We start from the raw sequence: 18,200 nt of genomic DNA, 5'->3' as shown, positions 1-18,200 counted from the left end.
CACAACAGTTACTATTTGATAAACTGTAAAAGCTAAGAAAATCTTTTTTTAAAAAATCAATAGTATTTCGGGATCCCTGGGTGGCTTAGCGATTTAGCACCTGCCTTCAGCCCAGGGCGCGATCCTGGAGTCCCAGGATTGAGTCCCACATCAGCTCCCTGCATAGAACCTGCTTCTCCTTCTGCCTGTGTCTCTGCCTCTGTCTTTCTGTGTGTGTCCCTCATGAATGAATAAATAAAATCTTTTAAAAAAAAATCAATAGCATTTCAAACAATAGTAACATCAGCAAAATCATTACATAATTTTAGATGATTTCCCAAAGGAACTGTTTTAATAGCACTCATTTGGATATTTATATTCTAAAAGAAGTAATATATATTTGGTTTATTTGGAGCCACACTCAATTCTTTAAGATGACTGACAAAAGAAAAACTCTTTATTCCAGTATTTTGACTTGTAGAGTCTAAAAAACTTATTTTAAAAAATAGGTTAGGGATCCCTGGGTGGCGCACCGGTTTGGCGCCTGCCTTTGGCCCAGGGCGCGATCCTGGAGACCCGGGATCAAATCCCACATCGGGCTCCCGGTACATGGAGCCTGCTTCTCCCTCTGCCTATGTCTCTGCCTCTCTCTCTCTCTCTCTGTGACTATCATAAATAAATAAAAATTTAAAAAATTTAAAAAAATAGGTTAAATATATAATTCAAAAGAATTAATCAGTAGTAGATTAATTAAAAGAAATTAGCGTCTTTGAGTTTTGTTAATATTCAAGCCATCCTTAGGTTTAAGGTTTTTAGTATTGTGTGGTCATAACTAATGATAAATGACAAATTTCAGTATAAATAAAATTGATTATTCATTTTAAAAACAGGTCTGCCCTACATAATAGCAGAGTACAAGGTAAACAAATATGATGGCAATTCAAAAAAGGCAAAGTTTCTATTTCAAGAACAGAATAAGAACCAAAAATAAATCAAAGCTTACTACCCACATGATTTATTTTTATCCAAACATACTTCAAAACAAAATAGGTGGATTTAGGATTTGAATCAGAACAGTAAAGCTCCTGAGTCTGTACTTGAATTACAGTGTCATGTTTCCTCTTCAGTCAGATCCTGTTATGTCACTGTTTTCTTGAAAAATAATCATTTTGCTTTCATTATTTCCTACATGACACCTTTTTTAAACAACCTAGTATATTGAAGTTCTAAAGTGCCTATACTACAAACAGGGAACGCTACAATACAATCTATTATAAAATATAACAATGTAACTATAAATCAAAGGATAACTTTCATAAATTTTTGTTAGGCTATGGCTTAGCACTATCTATGGTCCTCAAACCCATCTGCAAATTACCTGGAAGCTTTATAAAAGAGAAAGTACCAATGCCCAGGCCCCATCTCAGATAAATTCATCAGAATTTCTGAAAAGTAGGGCCTAGCTATCAATATTTCGTAAAAAGCTTCAACGGTGAAACTAATTGTGCAGCATCCAGGTTGGATACCAACCACTGCTTCACACAGAGGAACTAAATAAATATGTTAAACAAATACATCTGGGTTGTGAGTAGAACATTATATAAGACACATAGCAATATGTCATAAGACAAATTGTGCATCTTTCCAAAACTTTTGCAGAATTGATATTAGTTACGAAGTTTATCAGGAGTGATAGTGTATATTTCTGCATTATTTATTTTACAATAAACATGTTATTTTTGTATTTTCTTAACAAAAGATAAAAAACATTCAATAATTACATTTTATACGATACAGAAGTTCAAAAAATTGGCCTGAAAAGATAAACTTTACTAAATTATCTATTAAAACCATAAACTACGATGTGTGCTTTCTTTCTAAAAAGCAAGACAAAAACCAGTTTCTCCAAACATCCAGGAATGCCAGGGCTTCCAAGACAAGGCCAAGAAGTCGACAAACTTCACTGTCCCCTGTAGGCAGTCTCAATAATGTTATTTTTCTATTTTTCTAACTGCTAAGGTATTCCCCCAAGGAATTAGTCACTCCTTGGGCAGGATCCTCTATCTCCAAGAAGGGTTCTACCTAAGTATCTTTTCTAAGAGAGAAACACATCCATGTCAGTGTTATTAATAATAATGAAAATAGCTAAAATGTCCAACAATGGAATATTAAATGTTAAAGACTGTTTGGAATACGTCCAGAAGCTGAATTCAATCACATCTATTTGCTAATGGAGGCTATCAGTTAAATAGGCTACTTTATACCTGTGTTTCCTTTTTCATCTTCTCGGATGTGAAGATCCTTCATAGATGTTTCCAATTCAAGAAGATCTTTTAGGTCTTCCTTGTATACTTCTATATAAGACACTTTAATATTAAAATCAATGCTAGGATTTTCAGAGATGTTTTGAAATATTTCTTGGATAGCTCGAGGAATGATACCCTTTTGACCCTCCACAACTGAAGCTAAAAATTTAAAGAAAGAAAGTACATCTGAAAATTAAAATATAAGAAATGCTAAAATCCAAAATTTATTATATATTTTCATACATACCTATATTACTAATTTTTAAACCATAACTGCAAAATTCATGTGTGAAAGTTTCTACAATTTTTTTAAAGATTTTATTTATTTATCAATGAAAGACAGAGAGAGAGAGAGAGAGAGAGAAAGAGAGAGAGGCAGAAACACAGGCAGAGGGAGAAGCAGGCTCCATGCAGGGAGCCTGATGTGGGACTTGATTCCGGGACTCCAGGATCACACCCTGGGCCTGGCGTTAAACTGCTGAGCCACCCAGGGATCCCCAGTTTCCACAATTTTTTTAAAAATATTTATTTATTTATTTATTCAGAGAGAGAGAGAGGGAGAGGCAGAGACACAGGCAGAGGGAGAAGCAGGCTCCATGCAGGGAGCCTGACGTGGGACTCATCCCAGGTCTCCAGGATCACACCCAGGGGTGCAGGCGGCGCTAAACCACTGCGCCACCGGGGCTGCCCAGTTTCCACAATTTTTAGAAACATTAAATACAGTCTAATACATTCAGAAGGCAAATTACCACATGACCACAAAGAGTCGTAAGTTTGAAAAATATTTAATAATATGGGAAAATGCTCACAATATAAAGTGAAAAAAATAAGATGCAATGTTATATGTAGAATTGCAAGTGTATTACAAACAATTTATATGTAAGAAAAGCTAAAATCCAAAATTTATAATATATTTTCATACATATCTATATTACTAATTTTTAAAAACCATAAACTGTAAAATTCATGTGTGAAAGTTTCCACAATTTTTTAAAATAGTTTAAAATTCTTAAATAAGTAAATGAACAAATTGAGACTTAAGGTTAAATAAGCTAGGCCAATTTAGAAATCTACCTACTATCTGTGGCATTATTCCATGGAAAATATATTCCAAGTTATAAAAAGTTGGCTTTGCAAATGAACCTTAAGAATAACTTGCTTCCAGGGATCCCTGGGTGGCGCAGCGGTTTGGCGCCTGCCTTTGGCCCAGGGCACCATCCTGGAGACCCGGGATCGAATCCCACGTCGGGCTCCCGGTGCATGGAGCCTGCTTCTCCCTCTGCCTGTGTCTCTGCCTCTCTCTCTCTCTCTCTGTGTGACTATCATAAATAAATAAAATTTAAAAAAAAAAGTAAAAAAAAGAATAACTTGCTTCCAAGTTGAAAATTACCAATGTTTAGATCTTGGGCAGCATCCTAAAATTCCAAACATCTATTAACTTGGACTGCCTTTCACCTAATTTAAGATGCAAGACTGCCATCATGTGGCAAGGAAAGGAAGCTGTAAGTTTTTCTAACACAAAGGAATAAATGAAGACTGGAGATTACTTTTTTTTTTTAAGATTTCTTTCAGAGAGAGAGAATGTGTAAGCGGGGGAGGGGCAGAGAGAGAGAAAGAGAGAGAGAGAAAGGAAGCACTTCCTGCTGAGTGTGAGCGGACAGGGGCCTCCCTCTCAGATCATGCCCTGAGATCATGACCTGAGCAGAAATCAAGAGTCTGTCACTTAAGGGATTGAGTCACCCAGGCGCCCCTGAAGATTCCTTTTTGAGAGTTTCCAGGAACTTGTCAACAGCTTTATGTATTAATTACAGTGCAATATACACATTGTAGATTAGTGAGAATTTAAGGCTAAATCAAAATATCTCATTCATTTCCCACTCCAACAGAAAACAAAGCACAAAAATTTAAAACTTATCAAAATGCTGAATTTCAAATAATATTTATAACAAAGCTTCAATATGTATTTTAGTAACCCAAATATCCCATTTTCAATGTTACATGTACATTCCTGAGATAAACTGCTTCAGAGAGAAATTGTAAAGTTTTATATCTTAACAGTCATTATTTAGCTATTATATGTTATTTAAAGAACACACAAGAGTTTCTAGAAAATGTTATGCCTGGTACAAGTCAGCAAACCCAAAGTTCTGAGAAGTAGGAAGATGAATATTAGTAATAAAGTACCATATTGAAAAATAAGAGATTATTATTCTGCCACAGTGCCTAGCATGGTACCTTAGACACTACAAATGCTCGGTAACCTATTTATTAGAGGAAAAAACGGCATTATTTAAAAATTAAAAGGCAGGGCAGCTGGGTGGCTCAGTCGGTTAAGCATCTGCCTTTGGCTCAGGTCATGATCCCAGGGTCCTAGGATGAAGCCCATGTCTGGCTTCCTGCTCAGCGGGGAGTCTGTTTCTCCCTCTCCCTCTATGCTTTCTTTCATAAATAAAAATAAATAAATAAATAAATAAATAAATAAATAAATAAATAAATAAATAATCTTTTTTAAAAAATCAAACAGCAGATGACTGACCCAGAATTGGTGTCCTTAACAACCTGGGAAATAAAAAATGTTTACCAATTTCACTAATACACCAAGAAATGTAACTTCAAACAACAAAGTACAATTTTTCACCTATTAGATGACAAAAAATATATAGATTTATAATGTCAAGTAACAAGTACACGAGCAAATGGCTTTCATATATTGATGGTAGGAATCTAAACTGCTACACGCTTCATTGGAGTGTGACTTGTCAATATCTATTTATATATTTTTTAAGATTTTATTTTTTTATGAGAGGGAGAGAGAGGCAGAGACACAGGCAGAGGGAGAAGCAGGCTCCAGGAGCCCAACGAGGGACATGATCCCAGGACTCCAGGATCACGCCCTGGGCCAAAAGAAGGCGCTGAACCGCTGGGCGGCTAAGCCACCCAGGGATCCCCTCTATTTACATTTTAAATGTGCATTCCCTTTGACTCAAGAAATCCACTATAGGAATCTTTTTTATGCAAATACTAACACATTATGCAAAGTCAAATATATAAAGATATGCACTGCAATTTTTTTATCATAGTAAAAATCAGAAACAACCTAAATGTCCGTTAATACTAGAATGGAGGAACTATGGTCCATTCAAACTGTGGAATATTATATAGTCCAAAAAATGAGGTGAAATTCTATGACTCAAATGGGAAGAAATGAAATACTTTATATTGTTAAATGCAAAAAGAAAGTTATAAAATCACAGGTATAATAAACCATTAAACAAAACAACACGGGATCCCTGGGTGGCTCAGCGGTTTAGCGCCTGCCTTTGGCCCAAGGCGCGATTCTGGAGTCTGGGGATCGAGTCCCGCGTCGGGCTCCCGGCATGGAGCCTGCTTCTCCCTCCTTCTGTGTCTCTGCCTCTCTCTCTCTCTCTCTCTCTCTATGTCTATCATAAATAAATAAATAAATCTTTAAAAAAATAAAAATAAAAAATAAACAAAACAACACAAGAAAAAAAATGTGTATTTCTAAAATGCCTAAAAAAATATCTAAAGATGGGGACACTCAAAATTACTAAAGGGGAAAAATAAAAACCAGCATCACAGAAATGTGACAGAATATTATGAAAACCTTTATGACAACAAATTGGAACAACTTAGAAGAAACATATAAATTCCTAGAAACATATAACCTACCAAAATTAAAGAAGAAATAGAAAATTGGAACAGACCAATCACTAGCAATGAAATTGAATCAGTGATCCAAAAATTTACAAAAAAAAACAAAAACAAAAATCCAGGACCAGTCAGCTTCACAGGCAAATTCTACCAAATATTTAAAGAGTTGATACCCATTCTTCTCAGGGCACCAGGGCTCAGTGGGTTAAGCATTCAACTCTTGATTTCATGATGTTGGGGTTCTGGGATCAAATTCCAAGTTGGACTCCCCACTCAGCAGTCAGCTTGTCTCCCTCTCCCCTCCCCCTACTCTCATTCTCTCTCTAAAATAAATATTCAAAAAAAAAGGTTAATACCCATTCTTCTTAAACTATTCCAAAAAAAAAAAAAAAAAAAGAGAGAGAAAGAAAAACTTCCAAACTCATGCTATGAAGCCAGTATCACTCTGATACCAAAACTAGATAAAGACACCACACAAAAAAGAGAACTACAGGCCAATGTCCCTCATGAATACAAATGCAAAAATCCTCAACAAAATATTAGTAAACCGAATCCAACAATATATTTTATTTTTAAAGATTTTATTTATTTATTATTTATTTATTCATGAGAGACACAGAAAGAGAGGCAGAGACACAGACAGAGGGAGAAGCAGGCTCCACGCAGGGAGCCCGATGTGGGACTCAATCCCAGGACTCCAGGATCACGACCCGAAGCAAAGGCAGACACTCAACCGTGGAGCCACCCAGACATCCCAGCCAACAATGTATTTTAAAAAATCACACACCATGATGCAAAGGCAGTTTAATATTCACAGAACAATAATGTAATACATCACATCAATAGCAGAAAGGATAAAACCATATGATCATTTCAATAAATGCAGAAAAAGCATTTGACAAAGTACAACATCTATTCATGATTAAAACCCTTTGCGGGGATCCCCGGGTGGCTCAGCGGTTTGGCGCCTGCCTTTGGCCCAGGGCGCGATCCTGGAGTCCCGGGATCAGGTCCCGCGTCGGGCTCCTGGCATGGAGCCTGCTTCTCCCTCCTGTGTCTCTGCCTCTCCCTCTCTCTCTCTATGTCTATCATGAATAAATAAATAAATCTTAAAAAAAAAAAAAAAAAAAAAAACCTTTGCAAAGTAGGTCCATAATAAAGGCCATCTATGGGCAGCCCCTGTGGCGCAGCAGTTTAGCGCCGCCTGCAGCCTGGGGTGTGATCCTGGCGGCCCGGGATCGAGTCCCACCTCGTCGCTCCCCCTGCATGGAGCCTGCTTCTCCCTCTGCCCCTCTCTCTCTCTGTGTGTCTCTATGAATAAATAAATAAAAATATTTTAAAATAAATAGATAGATAGATAGATAGATAGATAGATAGATAGATAGATAGATAAAGGCCATCTATGAAAAGCCCTCACCCAACATCACACTCAATGGTAAAACTCTGAGAGCTTTTCCCTTTAAGGTCAGGAATAAGACAAGGATGTCCAATTCACTTTTTTCAACACAGTACTAGAAATCCTAGCCTCAGCAATTAGAAAATATAAAGAAATAAAAGGCATCCAAATTGGTAAGGAAAAAGTAAAACTATTTCCAGATGACGTGATATTATATAGAGAAAACCCTGAAGACTCCACCAAAAAACTGTTAAAACTGATAAATGAATTCAGTAAAGTCTCAGGATACAAAATCAATGTTCAGAAATCTGTTGCATTCCGATACACTAATTATGAAGCAGCAGAAAGAAAATTAAACAATCCTATTTAAAATTGCACCAAAAACAATAAAATTCTAGGAATAAACCAAATAGATGAAAGACTTGTAACTATCAACTTGAAAGCTATAAAACACTGATGAAAGAAACTGAAGAGGACACAAAGAAATAAAGATGCTCCATGCTTATGGATTGGAAGAACAAATACTGTTAAAATGTCCATACTATCCAAAGTAATCTACATATTTAAAGCAATCCCTATCAAAATACCAACAGCATTTTTTAAAAGATTTTATTTATTTGAGAGAGAGAGAGACAGAAACAGTACAAGCAGGGGTAAGGGCAGAAAGAAAAGGAGAAGCAGACTCCCTACTGAGCAGGGAGCCTAACAGGGCTAGATCCCAGGACCCTGGGATCATGACCTGAGCTGAAGGGTGAAGTTTAACCAATTGAGCCCCCCAGGCACCGCACCAACAGCATTTTCACAGAACTAGAATAAACAATCCTAAAATCTGTATGGAACTACACAAGACCATGAATAGCCAACACAATCTTGAAAAAGAAAAACAAAACTGGGAATATCACAATTCCAGACTTCCAAGTTATATTACAAAACTGCAGCAATCAAAACATGGTCCTGGCACAAAACCAAACACATAAATCAATGAAACAGAATAGAAAACCCATAAATAAACCCATAATTATATGGTCATTTAATCAACAAAGGAGGTACATTTATACAATGGGAAAAAGTCTCTTCAACAAGTAGTGTTGAAGCTACACTCAAAAGAATGAAACTGGAACACCCTCTTTTACCATATACAAAAATAAATTCAAAATGGATTAAAGACCTAAATGTGAGACCTGAAATCATAAAATTCCCTAAAGAGAACACAGGCAGTAATCTCTCTGACATCAGATATCACAACATTTTTCTAGATATGTCTCCTAAGGCAAGGGAAACAAAAGCAAATGTAAACTATTGGGACTACATCCAAATACAAAGCTTCTGCACGGTGGAGGAAATAATCAACAAAACTAAAAGGCTGAATGGGAGAAGATATTTGCAAATAACATCAATATAGGGCTATTATCCAAAATTATATAAAGAACTGCTACAACTTAACACCCCAAAACAAATAATCCAATTAAAAAATGGGCAGAAGGCCTGAACAGATATTTCTCCAAGGAAGACATCCATGGCCAACAGACCCATGAAAAGATGCTCAACATCTCTTGTCATCAAGGAAATGAAAATCAAAACTACAATGAGGGCAGCCCGGGTGGCTCAGCGGTTTAGCACCGCCTTCAGCCCAGGGCGTGATCCGGAGATCCAGGACCGAGTCCCACATGGGCTCCCAGTATGGAGCCTGCTTCTCCCTCTGCCTGTGTCTCTCATGAATAAATAAATAAAATCTTTAAAAACAAAACTAAACTAAGCTACAATGAGATACCACCTCACATCTGTCAGAATAGCGAAAATCAAAAGCACAACAAAACAGGTGTTGGCAAGAACACAGAAGAAAAAAAGGAACCTTCTTACACTGTTGGTGGGAATGCAAACTGGCACAGCCACTGTGGAAAACAGTAATGAAGGTTCCTCATAAAGTTAAAAATAGAACTATCCTATACCCAGTAATTGTACTACTATTTACCCAAACTATGGGAGCAGCCCAAGTGTCTATCAATAAATAAATGGATAGGGGATCCCTGGGTGGCTCAGCAGTTTAGCGCCTGTCTTTGGCTCAGGGTGTGATTCTGGAGTCCCGGGATCGAGTCCCACATCGGGCTCCCTGCATGGAGCCTGCTTCTCCCTTGGCCTGTGTCTCTGCCTCTCTTTCTCTGTGTGTGGCTCTCATGAATAAATAAATAAAATATTTTTTTAAAATAAAATAAATGGATGGATAAAGATGTAGTGTACACACACACACACGATGGAATTATTCATGGAATCTTACCATTTGCAAGGACATGGACAGAGGTAGAATATAATGCTGAGCAAAGTAAGTCAGAGAAAAAGAGATACTTTATGATTTCACTCATATGCGGAATTTGAGGAACAAAAACAAGCAAAGGAAAAATGAGAGAGAGAGCATACGAGGAACAGGTTCTTAACTACACAGAATAAACTGACGGTTACCCGAAGGGAGGTAAGAGGGGATAGAAATTAAAGAATTCACTTACCATGATGAAAAAAATTTAAAAAGCTAAGGGAAAAAATTAAAAATCACTTCTAATGGTGTTATCAAGTATAATGTATTTTACAGCAGTTAAAATGTTTTAGGATAATAGATAAACTTAATAACTTTTTCCTTTAAGGTATTAAAATTGTATGCATGGCCTCTTAATAAAAGCAAGATAGCTATAATTAAGCCACAAAGCTCTAAACATTTTAGAACTCTTATTAGTATAAAAAACATATTGAGTCTTAAACATCATTAAACATTTGCCAATAAAAAAAAGGCTAGAATCCTTAAAAACACACAACTTAAAGAGTAGAAAAACTGAATTTTTTGAGATCCTAAAATAATCTACTATCTTTAATCTCCTAAATCCTGTATAACAGTGATTCTAAAAATGGGGGTGGGAGAGTATTGGGCATTTATGGCCTCTCAATTTAATCTTTGTAGTCAGGGCTTCCTCAAACCACACAACCAGCCTCCAACTCTCCCCCACAATCCCTACATGTAATAAGAAATGTTACTGAAAGTCACATTCTATATTTGAGAAGCATGAAAGTAGAAAATACATTGAGAGTCATTACACATATACAGAATACTAGCAATAATTTTAGACAATAATGCATATATATGTACAATATTCAAAAGTTTGCTTTTAGAAGAAAGATGCTAATACAGTAAACAATCTCAACAGAGGACTTAGCTTTCAATCCCAGCTGTCACTAACCCTCTAACTGAACAAGTCTTTTATTGATCGCTCCATAGCTGGAGCTCCACACTTATAAACGAAAAGAAATTATTTCCAAGTTTCCTTTTAACTCTATAGAAAATCCTAGCCATTCCACCTTTTCCAAACTAGAATTACAAGCAGGAGAAATTATTTCCTAAAATACTCAGTATTTAAAATAGAAATCCGGGGATCCCTGGGTGGCGCAGCGGTTTGGCGCCTGTCTTTGGCCCAGGGCGCGATCCCGGAGACCTGGGATCGAATCCCACATCGGGCTCCTGGTGCATGGAGCCTGTTTCTCCCTCTGCCTGTGTCTCTGCCTCTCTCTCTCTGTGTGTGACTATCATAAATAAATAAATAAATTAATTAATTAATTAATTAAAAATAAAATAAAATAAAATAAAATAAAATAAAATAAAATAGAAATCCGTATTTAGATGTGAGGTGATAATGTGTTAACTAGATTGGGGGAATCCTTTGACAACATATACATTCATCAAATCATCATGACATACACTTTAAATATGGTACAATTGTCAATTGAATCTCAATAAAATCGAAAAAGTAAAATAAAAATCTGACTTTAAAAATAGGAGAAAAAAGACACCTTAAGCCATGTGGCTTAAATTCCTCCTACTGCATCAAAGTTCTGGTCACAGGACTCTTGATTTTTTTTTTAAGATTTTATTTATTTATTCATGAGAGAAACAGAGAGAGAGAGGCAGAGACACCAGCAGAGGAAGAAGCAGGCTCCATGCAGGGAGCCCAACGTGGGACTCGATCCCAGGTCTCCAGGATCAGGCCCTGGGCTGAAGGCAGCGCTAAACCGCTGAGCTACCCGGGCTGCCCAGGAAGCTTGATTTTACAAGACCATGTAAAAGATCAATATCTGGTCATGTTAATTCATTTCTTTCTACTTTAAATTCTGTTCAAAGCAACAAAGGGTTGCCAGAAGCAGGCAGTGGGGGAAATGGGTGAAGGTGGGTCAAAACATAAAAACTTCCAACTATAAGATAAAGAAGTTCTAAAGATGTAATATACAGCATGGTGACTGTAGTTAACAATACTTTATTGTATATTCGAAAATTGCTAGGGGCACCTGGGTGGCTCAGTCAGTAAAGAATCTGCCTTTCGCTCAGCTCATGATCCCAGGGTCCTAGGATGGAGCCCCACTCAGCTTCTCCCTCTCCCCCTGCTCGAGCTTGCTCTCTCATTCTTTCTCTCAAGTAAATAAAATCTTTTAAAAAGAAAAAAGTTGCTAAAATATTAACACCTTAAAAGATCTTATCACAAGAAAAAAATCACATATAACTATATGATGTGATCAATGTTAACTAAACTTATTGTGGTAATCGTTTTGCAATATATACATATATCATCATCATAATGTATGTCTTGAACTAATATAATGTTATACATCAATTATATCTCAGTAAGACTGGGGGGGAAATGGCAAAGGGCTGAACACTAAACATTGTCTTAAACTTGTTTTCTTAAGCAAATATAATCAAATTAAATTGTTGAATGAAACTTCAATATTTAAAAGTCTTTCAAAGATGATGATCTTATTAACACATCTGATTCCTATACATTATTTCATTCAATCAATATGCTGAACACCTACAAATAAGTCAGTTAAGCAGCATCTGCCTTTGGCTCTGGTCATGATCCTGGGGGACGGGGGGGAATCCCTGCTCAGGAGGGAGCCGGTTTCTCCCTCTGCCCCTCTCTCCACTCATGCTCATTCTCTCTCAAATAATTAAATAAAATCTTTTAAAAAAGGAAAAAAAGTATGAGAATCTTACCAACATGGCCTCCTCCAATGGTGTAGGTCTTCCCAGATCCAGTTTGTCCATAGGCAAAAACGGTTGCATTATAGCCCTCAATGAGTGACAACACTAGTGGTTTTATACACGTATTATAAACTTGATCTTGAGTGGAATTTTTGCCAAAAACAAAATCAAAAGTAAAGACTCTATCTCTCCCAATGATAATTTGCTGGGTATTTGGAATAACTCTCACACAAGCTTGATGATTATGAAGAACTTCTTTGCATAGCAGAGGTCGGATTCTTACAGCAACTTTTACTGGTATTTCTTCCATAGCAGCTTAGATTTTGCTAAATAACTTTCTATTAAATATTCAGTATCTAGTGTGAGAAATTTTCCATTTTATGTAAGATCTGGACTCCTGTGTACAAAAATAAAAACAACATTTAATTATGTACTTCTCTATCTTAATAAACTAACCACCTTCTAAAACAAAATCAATTAAAACAGGTTTTGTTCAAAATGAGATAGTTACAACAAGTAAATCTATCTTGTAAAACTATACCTATAATTTACAGATGAAATGATATGAAATGTCCAATTTTCTGCAAAACAATCTAAAGGGTATGGGCCATGAGTTGGTAAATGATGAAGCTAAAAAAAAAAAAAATGATGAAGCTAATCTGTGTGCATGGAATTCCATCATGCCACTCTCTAGAGCAGTAATATGTTTCCCAGTTCCCAGTTTAATATTAAATTAAATATTTAATAACTGGAGAGTTAGAAAATTAAGGCAAGGAAATAACTGAGTAATTATATACATGTGCTGAAATGCTATTAGATTTTATAGCTATATCTCTTTGCTACAAATATTAAAAGTAAATCCAAGAAAACAGCTTTAACAATTTCCATAATGTAACTTTAAATCAATTTTTTTAAATAATCAAAACTAATTGAAAAAATGCTTTTCTACTCTTATGTTGTACTTGTTTCTGGAAATCACTGGAAGAATACATTAAAATTAAACTGGTAGCTATATTTGCAATGAATCTGAAAAATAAATTAAGAAAACAATTCCATTTATAGTAGCATCAAAAAGGATAAAATACGGGCAGCCCAGGTGGCTCAGCGGTTTGGTGCTGCCTTTCTGTCCAGGGCCTGATCCTGGAGACTCGGGATCGAGTCCCACGTCAGGCTCCCTACATGGAGCCTGCTTCTCCTTCTGCCTGTGTCTCCGCCCCTCTCTCTCTTTCTCTCTCTCTCTGTGTGTCATGAATGGATAAATAAAATCTTTTTTAAAAGAAGGATAAAATACTTAGAAATAACTTTACTAAAAGACATGTAAAACTTACACTCTGAAGACTATAAAATATTGTTAGTAAAGAAAATCTAAATAAATGGAAAAACATCTCATGTTCATGAAAGACTTAACATTTTTAAAATGACAGTATCCTCTAATTTATCTACAGATTCAATGCAACTCCTATCAAAATCCCAGCTTATTTGCCAGAATTGACAAACTGATCCTAAAAATCTTTTTTTTAAGATTTTATTTATTGATTGATCTAAAATTCATACGGAAATTCAAGGGACACAGTTTAGCTAAAATATTGAAAAAGAACAAAGTCGGAGGACACACTTCCCCAATTCTAAAACCAAGCAACAGTAATCAAGACAGTATGGTACTAGTATAAGACAAACTTAAAACCAATGGAAAAGAACTGAGAATCCAAAAATAAATCCTTGTATTTATGGGCAAATGATTCTTAACAAGAGCGCCAAGACAATTCGATGGGGGCAAAAACAGACTTTTCAACAAATGTTCATGAGATAACTGGATATCCACATGCATAAGAATGAAACTGGACTCCTACATCATACACAGAAGTTAATTCAAAATCGTTCACAGACCTAAGTGTAAGAGCTAAAACTCTTAGAAAAAAACATAGGGGTAACTCTTGGTAACCTTGGGTTTGGCAATGGTTTCTCAGGTGTAACACTAAAAGCAAAAGCAATAAACTTTATAAGGAAAAACAGAAGAAATGGATTTAATAAAATTTAAAAGTTTTGTTTCTCAAAGATATGACAAATGGCTAATAAGCACATGCAAAGATGCCCAAAATGATTAGCCAGCAGGGAAATGCAATCAAACCCACAATGAGGTATCATGTCACACTTGTCAGAACAGCTAGAATCAAAAAGGTGGGAAATAACAAGTGTTAGCAAGGATGTAGAGAAAGAAGGAATCTTCAAGCATGACTGGTGGGAATGAAAACTAGTGCAGCCACTCTGGAGAACAGTATGGAGGTGCCTCAAAACATTAAAAATAGAACTACCTTATGATCCCCTAATCATCGCACTACTGGATATTTTACCCAAAGAATACGAAAACACTAACTGAGAAGATATATGTACCACTATGTTTATTAGCATCATTTACAATAGCCAAGATATGGAAGCAACCCAAGCATCTATCAATAAATGAATGGATAAAGAAGATGTGGCACATATATACATATACATGTATATATGTATGCAATGGAATATTATTCAGCCATAAAAATGAATGAAATCTTGCCGTTTTTTAACAACATGGATGGACCTAGAGGGTATTATGCTAAGTGAAATAAGTCAGAGAAAGACAAATACCATGGTTTTTTCTTTCTTTTTAATGTTTATTTATTTATTTAAAGTAATCTCTACACCCAGTGTGGGGCTCAAGTCTCATGTGAGACTAAGAATTGCATGTCCCACAGACTGAGCCAGCCAGGTGCCCCCCATATGGTTTCCCTTATATATGGAATCTAAAAAACAAAACAAACAAATGAATAAAAAGCAGAATCAGACCCATAAATAAAGAGAACTGATGGTGGCCAGAGGATAGCCAGTTGGGGGGGATGGGCAAAATGGGTGAAGGGGAGTGGGAGATAATCTTCCAGTTATGAAATGAATGAGTCGCAGGGATAAAAAGTACAGGATAAGGTGAATGGTATTGTAATAGCATTATATGGTGACACAGGTTAGCTGTGCTTATGGTGAGCATAGCATACCATACAGACTTGTCTCTACACCTGAAACTAACCTAACAGTGTGTGTCAAATACACTTCAATTTTTAAAAAGATGGATATTAATATATTTTTTAAAAATTTTTTAAAGATTTTATTTATTTATTTGGCAGAGAGAGAGAGACAGTGTGTGCACAAGTACACAGAGCAGCCAGCAAAGGGAGAGGGAGAAGCAGACTCCCCGCTGAGCAGGGAGCCTGATGCAGGGACTCAATCCCAGAACTCTGGGATCATGATCTGAGCCAAAGGCAGATGCCCAACTGACTGAGCCACCCAGGTACCCTTTAAAAATGTTTTTAAAAGACAGATCAAAACAAGTGTTGGTGAGAATGTTTAGAATATGGAACCTTCACATACTCCAGATGGAAATGTAAAATGATGCAACTAACTTTGAAAAAGAGTCTGGCAGTTCCTCAAAAAGTCAAAACATAGTTATCATTTGACCCAGAAACTCCACTCTTGAGGTATATACCCAAGAGAAATAAAAACATATGTTTTCATTAAAACTTGCACATGAATATTCAGTTTGTGCTGGATAAAGTTTACACCATATAAAAGATAAAAAGAAAATGTAACAAGTAGTCTCGATAATGTTTAAATGCAGATAATGAAAAAATAATCAGTTCAGGATGTGGCTGGGCTCTTTGTAGAAGGGGAGTCTTGCATAGTATCATTAAGTATATAGTAGACTATCAATAGACTAAAATAACATTTTCAGCCTTTGCTATGGAAATGTTAATAAAGACATATTTAATACTAGCCTTTAAAAGACTCTGCAGCAGTATAATTACAATTTTGTGAGTGGACATTATAATTTTGTGCATTATAATTTTGTGAGTGGACAGTCTGAAAGGGATCAAATAACAAATACATCACTCTACTAAAAGCCCACTGAGAGTAAAAACAATATCAGCTCCCTTGGGCTGCAAAATCCCAGCGTCAACATGCTATATTTAATGATCACAACAAAGAGATGCACCTAACCTTACCAGTTTTAGTCATTCTAGTTAGAATCAGCTGTGAAAAAATACTCCTATGAATGAAGTAACTTTTCTTGGATCCTAAAGGACTCCACAATCACTTGGAAACTCTCCCAAATAAACAAGGATGCTATGTGAGTTGGTTCTTCCAAATGCCCCTAAACATGTAACATTTGAAGTCTTTATTAAACAGATTATTTTTTAAGCCATCACATTAAAACAAAAGTCATGGTCTATCTTAAGCCAAACCTAAGTACTTCCAACAAAACTGCTAATAAAAGATGCAGTGTAAGTGGGATATTTTCACTTTCTTGGTCTTTATAATGGGAAAGTTTTGCTACAAGGGCAAAAGAAATTCTATCTATTCTAATAAATAAGGGCCCCCAAACCTATGGATTGCAAAAAGTTAATATTCAAGAAGAATTCAAGCATTAAAAAATCCGTAACACTTACACTTTAGAGTTTGATCAATTGCAGTCATCAGAAGCGTATGTATTATGTCACCAATAAATTTAAGAAGGGTGATATTTAGGCAGACTGAATGGGGTTTTGAAATATGAGAAAGACAAGAGAATCTTAGATCACTGATGCCATGTCACTGATAAAAAGAAGTGTCTCCAAATACTGCTGCCATCCAGTGCCCCTGGTTTTTCAGTGGTAGTGGTTGTCTAAAAATTGTGGTTTGCTAATAATGTTAACGTAGGAAACTTCCCAGCAAATGAATGGACAATGAATCGCACAAGTATCTGAGAAAAGGTTCCAAATGCATAAATAACTAGACAGAGAACAGAGGCAGTAAAGTGGAAAAACAAAACCTGGAGAGGGCGAAGTGTTATGTAAAAGGTGTTTCAAAGTACGAACTCGGACACCCTTTCTTTCTCAATCACATCTGCCTCCGAGGGAGGGGACTTGCGCTTGGGTAGCACCAAAGTTTCAACGTCCGCGAGGAAAACACAAGGCCTGTGGCAAAACGAAAGCCCCATGAGGGTAGGTCTTCCCATGGCCTCCAGCTCCCGCAGCTGGAAGCACGAGCGCCACAAACTCCGGATCGGACTTCGTGGGGTTCCGTCCGGCGCTCCCGCGCGTCCCTGGTGAGGTCCCCGGACCTGTCTACCTCCAGGGGGGCCCCACCTCCGCCCGCGGCGGGGTCCCCAGCGCCGACCCTAGCCCCCCCTGACGCCCGCCCCGGCTTAGCCGGCGCCCCAACCGCCCCCTCCCGCAAGCCGTCCCGCAGCGGCCCCCGACCCCCCACCCCGAGCGGCGCCCCCTCCCCCGCAACGGCGCGCTGGACAGGAAGGCGGGAGGGCGCCGCGCCGCACCCGGCCCCGCCGGCCCCGCCGGCCCCGCCGGCCCCGCCACTCCTGCCCACCACTCACTGACCGGCTCGAGAAAGCCCCGGTCCCCGGCGACCGGCACAACGCAGGCCTCCCCAGCTTCGCTCCGCCCGGCCGCCGCCGCCGCCGCCGCCCCTGCCGTTCGCGCCTTTTGTTGTCGCGGGTTCTCCCGGCAACCGGCGAAGCCAGTCCCGGACGCGCCCCCTCCCGGCTGGGCGTTCCCCCGGGCCCTAGGCCCCACCCCCGGCAGGCCCCGCCCCCGGCAGGCCCCGCCCCCGGCAGGCCCCGCCCCCGGCAGGCCCCGCCCCCGGCAGGCCCCGCCCCCGGCAGGCCCCGCCCCCGGCAGGCCCCGCCCCCAGGAAGCGAGGGTCCCGCCTAGCTGCAAAGCCAGCTCCGACGGCCTCTCTGCGGAGCCGAAGTAACTCCCCGCCGTTTGTAAAGTGAATGTGACGAAGACTCACGTTGCGTTTCAAT

At 38.1% G+C, this 18,200-nt stretch overlaps 1 protein-coding gene across 5 annotated transcripts in view; it reads right to left on the bottom strand.

The window, feature by feature from the left end:
* Positions 1-17,930, bottom strand: part of KIF27 (kinesin family member 27) — an 88,787-nt gene extending 70,857 nt beyond the window's left edge. The window contains exons 1-3 of one of the 5 annotated variants that reach the window (XM_025423207.3): positions 17,773-17,930; positions 12,383-12,767; positions 2,244-2,471 (exon numbers count right to left, since the gene is read on the bottom strand). In XM_025423207.3, coding sequence (XP_025278992.1) covers positions 2,244-2,471; positions 12,383-12,680 — 526 coding nt within the window. In that variant the 5' untranslated portion in view covers positions 12,681-12,767; positions 17,773-17,930. Of the gene's footprint in view, positions 1-2,243; positions 2,472-12,382; positions 12,768-16,845; positions 17,156-17,207; positions 17,353-17,772 lie in introns of those variants that run through there. The other 4 variants (XM_025423211.3, XM_049116263.1, XM_025423208.3 and 1 more) reach the window with 4 other exon arrangements.
* Positions 17,931-18,200: the final 270 nt, after the last annotated feature.

The sequence above is a fragment of the Canis lupus genome, chromosome 1, assembly GCF_003254725.2.
Source record: "Canis lupus dingo isolate Sandy chromosome 1, ASM325472v2, whole genome shotgun sequence".
NCBI classification, from domain to species: domain Eukaryota; kingdom Metazoa; phylum Chordata; class Mammalia; order Carnivora; family Canidae; genus Canis; species Canis lupus.
Note: the sequence above shows the minus strand (reverse complement) of the source record. Positions and strands in the feature narration are given on the sequence as shown.